General features: G+C 38.4%; 1 protein-coding gene across 2 annotated transcripts in view; it reads right to left on the bottom strand.

Annotated features, from left to right (window-relative positions):
• Window positions 1-14,903, bottom strand: part of RPAP3 (RNA polymerase II associated protein 3) — a 42,058-nt gene that overhangs the window by 11,515 nt on the left and 15,640 nt on the right. For both annotated transcript variants that reach the window (XM_032646631.1, XM_032646630.1), the window contains exons 9-12: window positions 13,475-13,602; window positions 3,028-3,149; window positions 1,635-1,705; window positions 1,417-1,518 (exon numbers count right to left, since the gene is read on the bottom strand). In XM_032646631.1, the coding sequence (XP_032502522.1) occupies window positions 1,417-1,518; window positions 1,635-1,705; window positions 3,028-3,149; window positions 13,475-13,602 (423 nt within the window). The remainder of the gene's footprint in view (window positions 1-1,416; window positions 1,519-1,634; window positions 1,706-3,027; window positions 3,150-13,474; window positions 13,603-14,903) is intronic.

Genomic DNA, 14,903 nt, shown 5'->3' with positions numbered 1-14,903 from the left:
GCTGATACCTTTCAATTTTTTGACCTGGTTGGTGGTTTCACAGATGTTCAATTTATTTTTTAAATCTTAATTTGTTCTGTATACTTTTCTATATGCATTTTATCTTTCATAATTTCTATATATAATACCATGTAAATGTTAGAAATTACCATAGAGTCACACACTATATAGATATATATATATATAAACAAAACAAACCACTGAATTTTACCAGCTACTCTTTCTGTTCCAATATTGCAGGAAAAAACTGGCTTTGTTGGATTTAATGAAAAACAGTATGGCATACCAAAAACAATGTGCAGTGTATATTCTTAAGAATAACTCTGGGGCTTCCCTGGTGGCGCAGTGATTGAGAGTCGGCCTGCTAATGCAGGGGACGTGGGTTTGTGCCCTGGTCCGGGAAGATCCCACATGCCGCGGAGCGGCTGGGCCCGTGAGCCATGGCCACTGAGCCTGTGCGTCTGGAGAGACCACAGCAGTGAGAGGCCCGCGTACCACAAAAAAAAAAAAAAAAAAAAAAAGAAGAATAACTCTGCTTGTACAGGCAATACCTTGGAGATATTGCAGGTTCAGTCACAGACCACCACAATAAAGTGAATATTGCAAAAAACCAAGTCACATAAATCTTTTGGTTTCTCAATGCATATAAAAGTTATGTTTACACTATACTGTACTGTTTTAAGTGTGTAATAGCATTATGTCTTAAAAAAACGTACATACCTTAATAAAAAATACTTTATTGCAAAAAAATACTAACCATCATCTGAGCCTTCAGCAAGTCTTTTTGCAATAGTAACAAAGATCACTGATCACAGATCACCATAACAAATATGATAGTAATGAAAAAGTTTGAAATATTGCAAAAATTACCAAAATGTGACACAAAGACACAAAGTAAGAAAATGCTATTGGAAAAATGGCGCTGATAGACTTGCTCAGCACAGGGTTGCCACGAACCTTCAATCTGTAAAAAACACAGTATCTGCAAAGTGCAATAGAACAAGGTATGCCTGTACTAGATTTTTGCCAAAGTGCTAACTTTAGATCAAACCCCACAGAAGATGCAAGACTACTGTAATAAAATCCCAACCTCAAATAATAGTATTAGAAATATTTAATTACCAAATGTAAAACAGCTCCAAATTCCTTTACAGCCAGAAAATATGTAGAAATATTTAGTGTTAAATTAAAAGTCGCTTTAAAAAGTTACCCCAGGACTTTAAACAGCTCAATTTTCCCCAATTTGATTATGCCAATATTCCTAAGAAGTATTTTTTAAAGATTCTAAAAATGGCTCTTGGAAGAGATTTCAACATTTCTTTTCAGAGTCTACTAACTCAACATTTGTTTTCAGCTCTTATTAATAGAACACTGATATTTAAATAGCAAGGGAAAAAATTAAAGGGCTTTACTTACAGTTGATCCAAGATGAGGTGGATTATCAATGGGTTTTATCACGTTTTGCCTTTGAGTAGAATCAAGAAAGACATCATCCCAGTGTCCTTTCTCAATTAATTCCTTGAAAATAAATTTGTAATCATGACTATCAAAATATGCTCAAGTTAATCACGCAACAAATAAATGTGTTTATGCTTCAGAAAATAAGACCATATTTTGGTGGAAAGAATGCATACCTTTTTAATTTTGGAAAGTTCAGTCACTGCCTGCTTATTTCCAGGTTCCAGAAGTAAAACAGTTTCAAAATCTAAAATGAATTTTTAAGAAATATAATAAATTAGTGAAAATACTTTATGGAGTTCGAGAAATTATCTATTTAGTTAGTAACCCCATATTTATCTCAAGAAGTTTTACTCAGGATGCTAGGAAACTGGTGAGCAGTAATAAGAACTAACATTTACCAACTGCTATTCTAGTTGCTTTATATGAATCCTCATGTAACCATGACTACAACTCCACTTTACAGTGAAACAACTGAGGCCTTGATCTAGAGATCATCTAACTTACCAAAACTCACACTGTTAACAAACGACAGGGTAGTCACCAAACATAAGACAGAATCTAAGAGAATCCCAGATAATGGAATATTATTAAGCCTTAAAAAGGAATCAAAGTCTGATATATGCTACAACATGGATGAGCCTTAGAGACGTGCTAAGGGAAACAAGCCAGACACGAAAGGACAACTGCTGTATGATTCTATTCACATGAGGTACTAGAATAGTCAAATTCAGAGACAGAAAGTAGAATGTTGATTACCAGGGGCTGGAGGAAGGGGGAATGGAGAGTTATTGTCAGAAGGGTAGAATGCTCAGAATGGAATGATGGAAAAGTTCTGGCGATGTGTAATGCTGATGGCTGAACAACAACGTGAGTGTACTCAACGCCACCGAACCGTACACTTAAAAATGGTGAAAACAGCCAATTTTATGTTATGTCTATTTTACCATAATAAAAAAATGCATGGGCTACAGCTGAAGCCAGACTTAAACTGCCAGATTTAAATGAACATTCAAAACACAAAGGCTGAAAACCAATTATGTAAGTATTGATGTATCAAGAAGTTAGAAAACCAGCAAATTAAGCCAAAAGACAGATGAAGGAAGGAAATAAAAAGCAGAAATATGGAAAACAGACAAGAGAAGTAAGTTGGTTCTTCAAAATAACTAACAGAATAAATACATAAAAGATCATGAAAAAATAAGAATAACTAGTATCAAGAAAAAAAGCAGGGGCATCACTACAGTCTCATATTATCCTCTACCTCCTGGTTGCTGACTCCCTTTTCATTCTTGCCTTTTTCTTGCTTTTTTCCTTCTCACCTATAATTCGAATTTTTCATTAATTTTGGTCAGATTGTACTGTATGCTATTAAAAGATAACCAGGTCCACTATGGAAGCTGAATTCCTTCAAATCTACAAACGTATTCATGATCTAAACTGTGAAAGAAAATGTACTTTTCTAGGTTCTGTATCCTTGAAACATGGGAAGGCTATGCAAATCTCTGCTTCTACAACAGGAGTGTCAACAGGAAGAGTGAGGGCCGGGTGTTATAAAAATAGTCTTACCTTGTTTGGCCTCATTAAGCTTTCCCAAAAATGTTCTTGCAGTTCCCCTTCTGGCAAAGGCTTTAGAATATGAGCCATCTAATAAAATAGCTTGTGTGCAGTCTTTTTCAGCCTCTTCATACCTATTAAACATGATAAAACGACCAAGTGGAAAAATGTAGCTTACAGCAAACTTCATATAAACTGAGTTTCTAATACAAAAATATACACATAATTTCAATTACCAGCTCCCAAATCTGTGTTTGAGGGAAAAGACTAATTTTTAAATTTTTTATTCTCACCAAATTTTGGAATCATCTGGTGAGGAGAGAGAAGGTATCAGATTAAGGGAAAGTCAGGAATGAGTCTGCTGGAAGGATGAAATTAATGATGATAAAATATGAGTAGAGCAGACAAAAGAACACCACTGCTAGCAGTGTACCTCCCCTCCAACTCTCAGTATGTACAGGTACTATAATAAAAATTATAACTGGCATTAAATCTCCAAACTTCATTAATATTTACCCACAGTACACATCACCTAAGGAAAACAGCACACCAGAACTCAGGATCCATTATATACGTGAAAGCACACCATCTACTACTTTTCATAAATTCTACTCAGTCATGCAACCAGCAATTAATTCAGTCTGAATACTGCTTTATGACAACAAAAAGCTAAGAAAAGCTAAAAAAAAAACCAAACAATAGAAAAAACTTGAGACCCTCATATATATTAAAATGACATTAATGAATTATTGTGAATTTATTGGGCATAATAATGGTATTGTGGTTATGTATGAAACATCCTTTAGGGATGAAATCTCATAATGTCTCTGATTTGCTTTACAATAATTCGGGGGGAAAACAGCTGAAACAGATATGACAAAAAAGGTATGGCTAGTGAACACTAGATGACTTGGTACATAGAGTTTATTACGAAAAGTTTCATAATAACAAATATTTTTTTAAAAAAGAATCTTCTGTGATCACATTCTTCCCAAGGCCTAAGTGAATGCCATTCTACCTTCAAAACAATACCTAGGGTGAAAAAGATTAAACACCTCTGAATTCTTTAATTCACTTTTCAGCAAGAGAAAGAACATGTTTGTGTGTGTTCGTGTCCACGCCCCAACCAGTATATTTTCTACTTGACTGATTATATCATTCTCCCATTCAAGATACTGCATGGTCCCCACATTTTTTACAATAAAGTCTGCAGAGCACGAAGTCGGGGGCTTGCATGACGCTCCAGCCTTATCTCTGCCACTGCCCCTGCATACCAGCCATCATATGGACCACTTGTCCCTTCCAGAGGTACCATGGAATTTCCCACTCCTGTGCCTGTGAACCTGCACGAGGACACTCGACCTGTTTTTTCACCTCACTAATCATACTATCCCTTTAGATCTCGGTTCAGGTCAAACTCCTGTTTGAAAGAGTTGCTCTTTTCCTTGTTCCTCATCTAGTCTGTAATATCTGACAGCAGTCACTATGTAGCAGAGAAAACTTCTGATATTAACTGAATCTAAAAGACACACTAGAAAAAGATACAAATAAGAGTCACATAGGGAGACCTTCAAGATGGCGGAAGAGTAAGACGTGGAGATCACCTTCCTCCCCACAAATACATCAGAAATACATCTACATGTGGAACAACCCCTACAGAACACCTACTGAATGCTGGCAGAAGACCTCAGACCACCCAAAAGGCAAGAAACTCCCCACGTACCTGGGTAGGGTGAAAGAAAAAACAGAGACAAAAGAATAGGGACGGGACCTGCACCTCTGGGAGGGAGCTATGAAGGAGGAAAAGTTTCCACACACTAGGAAGCCCTTTCACTGGTGGAGATGGGGCGTGGCGGGGGGAAGCTTCGGAGCCACGGAGGAGAGCGCAGCCACAGGGGTGCGGAGGGCAAAGCAAAGAGATTCCCGCACAGAGGATCGGTGCCGACCAGCACTCACCAGCCCGAGAGGCTTGTCTGCTCACCTGCCGGGGCGGGCGAGGCTGGGAGCTGAGGCTCAGGCTTCGGTCGGAGCGCAGGGAAAGGACAGGGGTTGGCGGCATGAACACAGCCTGAGGGGTCAGTGTGCCACAGCTAGACGGGAGGGAATCCCGGAAAAAGTCTGGACCTGCCTAAGAGGCAAGAGACTATGCTTTCAGGATGCGCGAGGAGAGGGGATTCAGAGCACTGCCTAAACGAGCTCCAGAGACAGGCACGAGCCATGGCTATCAGCGTGGACCCCAGAGACGGGCATGGGATGCTGAGGCTGCTACTGCAGCCACCAAGAAGCCTGTGTGCAAGCACAGGTCACTATCCACACCGCCCCTCCCAGGAACCTGTGCAGCCACCACTGCCAGGGTCCCGTGATCCAGGGACAACTTTCCCAGGAGAATGCACACGGCGCACCTCAGGCTGTTGCAACGTCACGCAGGCCTCTGCCGCCGCAGGCTCACCCCGCATCCGTACCCCTCCCTCCCCCCGGCCTGAGTGAGCCAGAGTCCCCTAATCAGCTGCTCCTTTAACCCCATCCTGTCTAAGCTAAGAACAGATGTCCTCAGGTGACCTACACACAGAGGCGGGGCCAAATCCAAAGCTGAACACCGGTTGCTGTGCAAACAAAGAAGAGAAAGGGAAATCTCTCCCAGCAGCCTCAGGAGCAGCGGATTAAATCTCCACAATCAACTTGATGTACCCTGCATCTGTGGAATACCTGAAGAGACAACGAATCATCCCAAATTCAGGAGGTACACTTTGGGAGCAACGATATATTTTTTTCCTTTTTCTCTTTTTGTGAGTGTGTATGAGTATGCTTCTGTGTGTGATTTTGTCTGCACAGCTTTGCTTTTACCATTTGTCCTAGGGTTCTGTCTGTCCGTTAATTTGGGGGGTTTTTTTGTATAGTTTTTAGTATTTGTTATCATTGGTGGATTTGTTTTTTGGTTTGGTTGCTCTCTTCTTTTTCTTTTCTTATTACTTTTTAATTTTTTTATTTTAATAACTCTATTTTATTTCTTTTTTTTCCTCTCTCTTTTTTTCTCCCTTTTCTTCTGAGCCATGTGCCTAACAGGGTCTTGCTGCTCCAGCCAGGTGTCAGGCCTGTGCCTCTGAGGTGGGAGAGCCAAGTTCAGGACATTGGTCCACCAGAGACCTCTCAGATCCACGTAATATCAAACGGCGAAAGCTCTCCCAGGGATCTCCATCTCAACGTTAAGACCCAGCTCCACTCAACGACCAGCAAGCTACAGTGCTGGACACTCTATGCCAAACAACTAGCAAGATAGGAACACAACCCCACCCATTAGCAGAGAGGCTGCCTAAAATCATAATAAGGTCACAAACACCCCAAAACACACCACCGGACACGGACCTGCCCATGAGAAAGACAAGATCCAGCCTCATCCACCAGAACACAGGCACTAGTCCCCTCCACCAGGAAGCCTACACAAGCCACTGAAACAACGTTAGCCACTTCGGGAAGACACCAAAAACAACAGGAACTACAAACCTGCAGTCTGCAAAAAGGAGACCCCAAACACAGTAAGTTAAGCAAAATGAGAAGACAGAAAAACACACAGCAGATGAAGGAGCAAGATAAAAACCCACCAGACCTAACAAATGAAGAGGAAATAGGCAGTCTACCTGAAAAAGAATTCAGAGTAATGATAGTAAAGATGATCCAAAATCTTGGAAATAGAATGGAGAAAATACAAGAAACGTTTAACAAGGACCTAGAAGAAATAAAGAGTAAACAAACAATGATGAACAACACAATAAATGAAATTAAAAATTCTCTAAAAGGAATCAATAGCAGAAAAACTGAGGCAGAAGAACAGATAAGTGACCTGGAAGATAAAATAGTGGAAAAAACTACTGCAGAGCAGAATAAAGAAAAAAGAATGAAAAGAATGGATGACAGTCTCAGAGACCTCTGGAACAACATTAAATGCACCAACATTCAAATTATAGGGGTCCCAGAAGAAGAAGAGAAAAAGAAAGGGACTGAGAAAATATTTGAAGAGATTATAGTTGAAAACTTCTCTAATATGGGAAAGAAAATAGTCAATCAACGCCACGAAGCTCAGTGAGTCCCATACAGGATAAATCCAAGGAGAAACACGCCAAGACACATATTAATCACAGTATCAAAACTTAAATACAAAGAAAAAATATTAAAAGCAGCAAGGGAAACACAACAAATAACATATAAGAGAATCCCCATAAGGTTAACAGCTGATCTTTCAGCAGAAACTCTGCAGGCCAGAATGGAGTGGCAGGACATATTTAAAGTGATAAAAGGGAAAAACCTACAACCAAGATTACTCTACCCAGCAAGGATCTCATTCAGATTCAATGGAGAAATCAAAAGCTTTACAGACAAGCAAAACCTAAGAGAATTCAGCACCACCAAACCAGCTTTACAACAAAGGCTGAAGGAACTTCTCTAGGCAAGAAACACAAGAGAAAGAAAAGACCTACAATAACAAAACCAAAACAATTAAGAAAATGGTAATAGGGACATACATATCGATAACCACCTTGAATGTAAATGAATTAAATGCTCCAACCAAAAGACACAGACTGTCTAAATGGATACAAAAACAAGACCCATATATATACTGTTTGCAAGAGACCCACTTCAGAACTAGGGACACATACAGAGTGAAAGTGAGGGGAAGGAAAAAAGATATTCCATGCAAATGGAAATCAAAAGAAAGCTGGAGTAGCAATTCTCATATCAGACAAAATAAACTTTAAAATAAAGACTATTACAAGAGACAAAGAAGGACACTACATAATGATCAAGGGCTCAATCCAAGAAGAAGATATAACAATTGTAAGTATTTATGCACCCAACATAGGAGCACCTCAATACATAAGGCAAATGCTAACAGCCATAAAGGGGGAAATCGACAGTAACACATTCATAGTAGGGAACTTTAACACCCACTTTCCCCAATGGACAGATCATCCAAAATGAAAATAAACAAGGAAACACAAGCTTTAAATGATACACTAAACAAGATGGGCTTAATTGATATTTATAGGACATTTCATCCAAAAACAACAGAATACACTTTCTTCTCAAGTGCTCATGGGACATTCTCCAGGACAGATCATATCCTGGGTCACAAATCAACTCTTTTTTTTTTTTTTTGCAGTACGTGGGCCTCTCACTGTTGTGGCCTCTCCCATTGCAGAGCATAGGCTCAGCGAGCCCGCTCCGCGGCATGTGGGATCTTCCCTGACCGGGGCACGAACCCGTGTCCCCTACATCGGCAGGCAGACTCTCAACCCCTGCGCCACCAGAGAAGCCCACAAATCAACTCTTGATAAATTTAAGAAAATTGAAATTGCATCAAGTCTGTTTTCCAACCACAATGGTATGAGACTAGATATCAATGACAGGAAAAAAATCTGTAAAAAATACAAGCTCATGGAGGCTAAACAATGCGCTACTTAATAAGCAAGAGATCACTGAAGAAATCAAAGAGGAAATCAAAAAATACCTAGCAACAATTGACGATGAAAACATGACGACCCAAAACCAATGGGATGCAGCAAAAGCAGTTCTAAGAGGGAAGTTTATAGCAATACAATCCTACCTAAAGAAACAAGAAACATCTCAAATCAACAACCTAATTTTACACCTAAAGCAATTAAAGAAAAAAGAACAAAAAAACACCAAAGTTAACAAGAGGGAAGAAATCATAAAGATCAGATCAGAAATAAGTGAAACAGAAATGAAGGAAACAATAGCAAAGATCAATAAAACTAAAACCTGGTTCTTTGAGAAGATAAATAAAATTGATAACCCATTAGCCAGATTCATCAAGAAAAAAAGGGAGAAGACTCAAATCGACAGAATTAGAAATGAAAAAGGAGAAGTAACAACTGGCACTGCAGAAATACAAAGGATCATGAGAGACTACTACAAGCAACTATATGCGAATAAAATGGACAACCTGGAAGAAATGAACAAATTCTTAGAAAGGCACAACCTTCCAAGACTGAACCAGGAAGAAATAGAATATATAAACAGACCAAAAACAAGCACTGAAATTGAGACTGTGATTTAAAATCTTCCAGCAAATAAAACCCCAGGCAGATGACTTCACAGGCAAATTCTATCAAACATTTAGAGAAGAGCTAACACCTATCCTTCTCAAACACTTCCAGACAAAACCAGACAAAGATGTCTCAAAGAAGAAAACTACAGGCCAACAGCAATGATGAACATAGATGCAAAAATCCTCAACAGAATACTAGCAAACGGAATCCAACAGCACATTAAAAGGATCATACACCATGATCAAGTGGGGTTTATCCTAGGAATGCAAGGATTCTTCAATGTATGCAAATCAATCAATGTGATAAACCATATTAACAAACTGAAGAATAAAAACCATAAGATCATCTCATTAGATGCAGAAAAAGCTTTCAACACAATTCAACACCCACTTATGATAAAAACCCTCCAGAAAGTAGGCATAGAGGGAACTTATCTCAACATAATAAAGGCCATATATGACAAACCGACAGCCAACATTGTTCTCAATGGTGAAAAACTGAAACCATTTCCACTAAGATCAGTAACAAGGCAAGGCTGCCCGTTCTCACCACTATTATTCAACATAGTTGTGGAAGTTTTAGCCACAGCAGTCAGAGAAAAAAGAAATAAAAGGAATCCAAATCAGAAAAGAAGAAGTAAAGCTGTCACTGTCTGCAGATGACATGATACTATACATAGAGAATCCTAAAGATGCTACCAGAAAACTACGAGAGCTAATCAATGAATTTGGTAAAGTAGCAGGATACAAAATTAATGCACAGAAATCTCTTGCATTCCTATAAACTAATGATGAAAAGTCAGAAAGAGAAATTAAGGAAACACTCCCATTGACCACTGCCACAAAAGAATAAAATACCTAGGAATACACCTACCTACAGAGACAAAAGACCTGTATGCAGAAAACTATAAGACACTGATGAAAGAAAATAAAGATACAAACAGATGGAGAGATATACCATGTTCCTGGATTGGAATAATCAACACTGTGAAAATGACTATACTACCCAAAGCAATCTACAGATTCAATGCAATCCCTATCAAACTACCAATAGCATTTTTCACAGAACTAGAACAGAAAATTTCACAATTTGTATGCAAACACAAAAGACCCCGAATAACCAATCTTGAGAAAGAAAAACAGAGCTGGAGGAATCAGGCTCCCTGACTTCAGACTATACTACAAAGCTACAGTACCAAGACAGTATGGTACTGACCACAAAAACTGAAATACAGATCAATGGAACAGGATAGAAAGCCCAGAGATAAACCCACACACATATGGTCACCTTATTTTTGATAAAGGGGGCAAGGATATACAATGGAGAAAAGACAGCCTCTTCAATAAGTGGTGCTGGGAAAACTGGACAGATACATGTAAAAGAATGAAATCAGAACACTCCCTAACACCATACACAAAAATAAACTCAAAATGGATTAAAGACCTAAATGTAAGGCCAGACACTATAAAACTCTTAGAGGAAAACATCGGCAGAACACCCTATGACATAAATCACAGCAAGATCCTTTTTGACCCACCTCCTAGAGAAATGGAAATAAAAACAAAAATAAACAAATGGGACCTAATGAAACTTCAAAGCTTTTGCACAGCAAAGGAAACCATAAACAAGACCAAAAGACAACCCTCAGAATGGGAGAAAATATTTGCAAATGAAGCAACTGACAAAGGATTAATTTCCAAAATATACAAGCAGCTCATACAGCTCAATATCAAAAAAACAAACAACCCAATCGCAAATGGGCAGAAGACCTAAATAGACATTTCTCCAAAAATATACAGATTGCCAACAAACACATGAAAGGATGCTCAACGTCACTAATCGTTAGAGAAATGTAAATCAAAACTACAATGAGGTATCACCTCACACCAGTCAGAATGGCCATCATCAAAAAAATCTACAAACAATGCATGCTGGAGAGCGTGTGGAGAAAAGGGAACCCTCTTGCACTGTTGGTGGGAATGTAAATTGATACAGCCACTATGGAGAACAGTATGGAGGTTCCTTAAAAAACTAAAAATAGAACTACCATATGACCCAGCAATCCCACTACTGGGCATATACCCTGAGAAAACCGTAATTCAAAAAGTCATGTACCAAAATGTTCACTGCAGCTCTATTTACAATAGCCAGGACATGGAAGCAACCTAAGTGTCCATCGACAGATGAATGGATAAAGAAGATGTGGCACATATATACAATGGAGTACTACTCAGCCATAAAAAGAAACGAAATTGAGTTATTTGTAGTCAGGTGAATGGACCTAGAGTCTGTCATACGGAGTGAAGTAAGTCAGAAAGAGAAAAACACATACCGTATGCTAATACATATACATGGAATCTAAAAAAAACAAAATGGTTATGAAGAACATAGGGGCAGGACAGGAATAAAGACGCAGATGTAGACAATGGACTTGAGGACACTGGGAGGGGGAAAGGTAAGCTGGGATGAAGTGAGAGTGGCATGGACATATATACACTACCAAATGTAAAACAGATAGCTAGTGGGAAGCAGCTGCATAGCACAGGGTGATCAGCTCAGTGCTTTGTGACCACCTACAGGGGTGGGATAGGGAGGATGGGAGGGAGACTCAAGAGGGAGGAGATATGGGGACATATGTATATGTATAGCTGATTCATTTTGTTATAAGGCAGAAACTAATGCACCATTGTAAAGCAATTATACTCCACTAAAGGTGTTAAAAAAGTCACATAATAGTTCTTTCAAATTAAAAAAATACTTTTAACTTGTCATAATATACTTATGTGGTTATCAACTAAAGCAATAAAACACAATAAATTAGAACTCTCATAAATGTAAATATAATCACCTATTAGAAGGTATTATTCTTGGCACTAGTCAAACCTAAAAATGTAGGCCTTACAATTTTTAAATCATGTGCAATTCTGGAATAGCAAAATTCAAAATTTTTCCTAAGTTAGTAAGATATGCAATGATCTTTACTCTGACTAATCAAAATAATACACTTCTAATGTGTCTATTTCAATGAGATTAAATATACAATCAAAATTTTCTTATATGATAGAGGTTCCTATCCTGAGATCCTGTGAGAGATCTGAAAACTTGGATGGGAAAAATACTGTACCCTTATTTTCATTAACTTTTAAATGAAATGCAGCTTTCCTTTCAATTACAAGTGTAGATAACAAACCACAGTAGTAAAAACAGTACCTATGACTTTGTCACCAATAAAAATCAGTTATTTTCATATCACATTACATTTGTTACAGACATCTTTAAGATACCACAACTACTTCAGGAATACAGTGGTAGTTTAACCTGCTGTTTGTTTGCATGTGATCATAGTACCCCTGTTTATAAATGCTCCTATGACACAGCTGGCCAGCTACCAGGCAACTCTGTCCGTAGCAGTCACTCGGATGCCAAAGCATGAAGCCATATGTTATCACACTGGTATAATGTAATCATCTGTGCTGCTTTCTGGGCATTACCTAGATATACTGGTTGATCAATATGTGGAAGATGTGTCAAAGAACCCCCAAATTCTAGTGGCTTTATTCAAACTTTCACAATAATATGTCTTTAAAAATTTTTTTAACTTTAACTTGCCTGTATTTTTATTTATTTTTAACTTGCCTGTATTTTAAACATAGTTTCTCATTTTGTACTGTTAATTTTTAAAAGTATGTATACCAATGTATCACAAATTTTAATATTTTTAAAACTCTATTTCAACATCGTTGATTTCCTTTGTAATCCTAAATGTGTCATTATGCAGTTAAAAATATTATCTTGAGAAAGGTGCAACATGCAGCCAAAGTGGTCTACGGCACCAAAATAGTTTAGAATCCTTACTTATGATATTTATAGGAATTTTTAATTCTGTAACTAGTGTGTAAAGTATAATTACAACAGATTCAAAGACATAGTTTCTGTCATCAGATATTATCCTGCTGACTGTCCAACATGGAGCCCTTGAGTGCATCCAGAAATATGTGGTTAGTATCACAGGACCAAGTTTTAGTTGTATATGTAATCAATCAGCAGTTTCAATGACAGCAATTCCCTTTTGTTATATATGTATACACTTCCAGATAAGATTCTGCCCAAAGGGTTCTGAGGTTAAAAATAACTTTCAAATCACTAATTCAGAATAACATAAAGAAATTAAAGAAGTGTTAAATTGTGTAATGCCAGAGCATTAAAACAGGAAAAATATTTTAGAGCTAACTTTTACTGAATATGTACTATGACACACATACACACTCTCTCTCTCTAACTTTAATGCTTAGAAGTAAATGAATTAAATTTAAATTTATTATTTAGCTAATATGCCAATTTATGGTAAATTTCATTTTTCATCTTGTAAAGAATTAAAAGTAACCAATACTTACTTCTGAATCTTCAGATAGGCCATTGCTCTGTTAGCTGGAAGAAGGGCATTAGCGCCATCTGCTGCTATCCCTCGAGTATAGCATTCGATTGCTCTTTCATATTTCCCCTCTTTGAAAAATGCATTCCCCTGTCATTTTGGAAGAAGTATGGAGAAGAATAAAAAAGAAAATGCAAAAAAAAAAGGTTAGTTGAATTCAAATCTTTAGCAACACTGCAAGTATACCCATCATTATTATATCAATAATTAAACTATATTTTAATTGCTAAAAATCCATGATACATGTTTTAGAATCTGTTAGTTTGGATTGCTTTTATAATGGTGTTAATCTCTTTTGAGTACTAAAAAAAAAGTATGCTACTATATTACCTTGCGGCATTAACCATTATTTTATTAATTAAGATTGGACAAAGCTTAAATTAAAAACACATTTTAATAAATATAGGCCCAGGGGCTTCCCTGGTGGCGCAGTGGTTGAGAGTCCGCTTGCCAATGCAGGGGACACGGGTTCGTGCCCCGGTCTGGGAAGATCCCACATGCCGTGGAGCGGCTGGGCCCGTGAGCCATGGCCGCTGAGCCTGCACGTCTGGAGCCTGTGCTCCGCAACGAGAGAGGCCACAACAGTGAGAGGCCCGCGTACCGCAAAAAAAATTAAAAAATAAATAAAAAATAAATATAGGCCCAGGGGCTTCCCTGGTGGCACAGTGGTTAAGAATCCACCTGCCGATGCAGGGGACATGGGTTCAAGCCCTAGTCTGGGAAGATCCCACATGCCGTGGAGCAACTAAGCCCAGGTGCCACAACTACTGAGCCTGCACTCTAGAGCCCGTGAGCCACAACTACTGAAGCCCGTGCGCCAGAACTACTGAAGCCCGTGTGCCTAGAGCCCGTGCTCTGCAACAAGAGAAGCCACCACAATGAGAAGCCTGGGCACCGCAACGCAGAGTAGCTGCCGCTCACGGCAACTAGAGAAAGCCCGCGCGCAGCAACGAAGACCAACATAGCCAAAAAATAAATAAGTAAATAGGATTTTATAAATAAATATAGGCCCGAACATTATACTCTTTAGTAATATTAGAATCTGTACAGGGAATTCCCTGGCGGTCCAGTGGTTAGGACTCCACACTCTCACTGCTGAGGGCCTTGGTTCAAACCCTGGTCAGGGAACTAAGATCCCACAAGCCACAAGGCACAGCCAAAAAAAATAGAATCTCTACAGAAGAATTTCAAAACTCAAATAATTTTTGTGAAAGAACAGAGTATCAGACTGTACAGCTCACTCTTCAGTAACATCAATGTGTCTAAACATAGGATAAATTAAACTGTACTGGAATGTGTATACTAGAGTTCACTAACATTTATTTCTAATCAGAATCAGATATATCACAATCAATAATCATTCCATAAGTATTTGTTGTGGGTCCATGAAA

This window comes from Phocoena sinus, chromosome 10 (genome assembly GCF_008692025.1).
Source record: "Phocoena sinus isolate mPhoSin1 chromosome 10, mPhoSin1.pri, whole genome shotgun sequence".
Classification (NCBI taxonomy): Eukaryota; Metazoa; Chordata; class Mammalia; order Artiodactyla; family Phocoenidae; genus Phocoena; species Phocoena sinus.
This window is presented reverse-complemented; position numbering and strand designations above follow the sequence as displayed.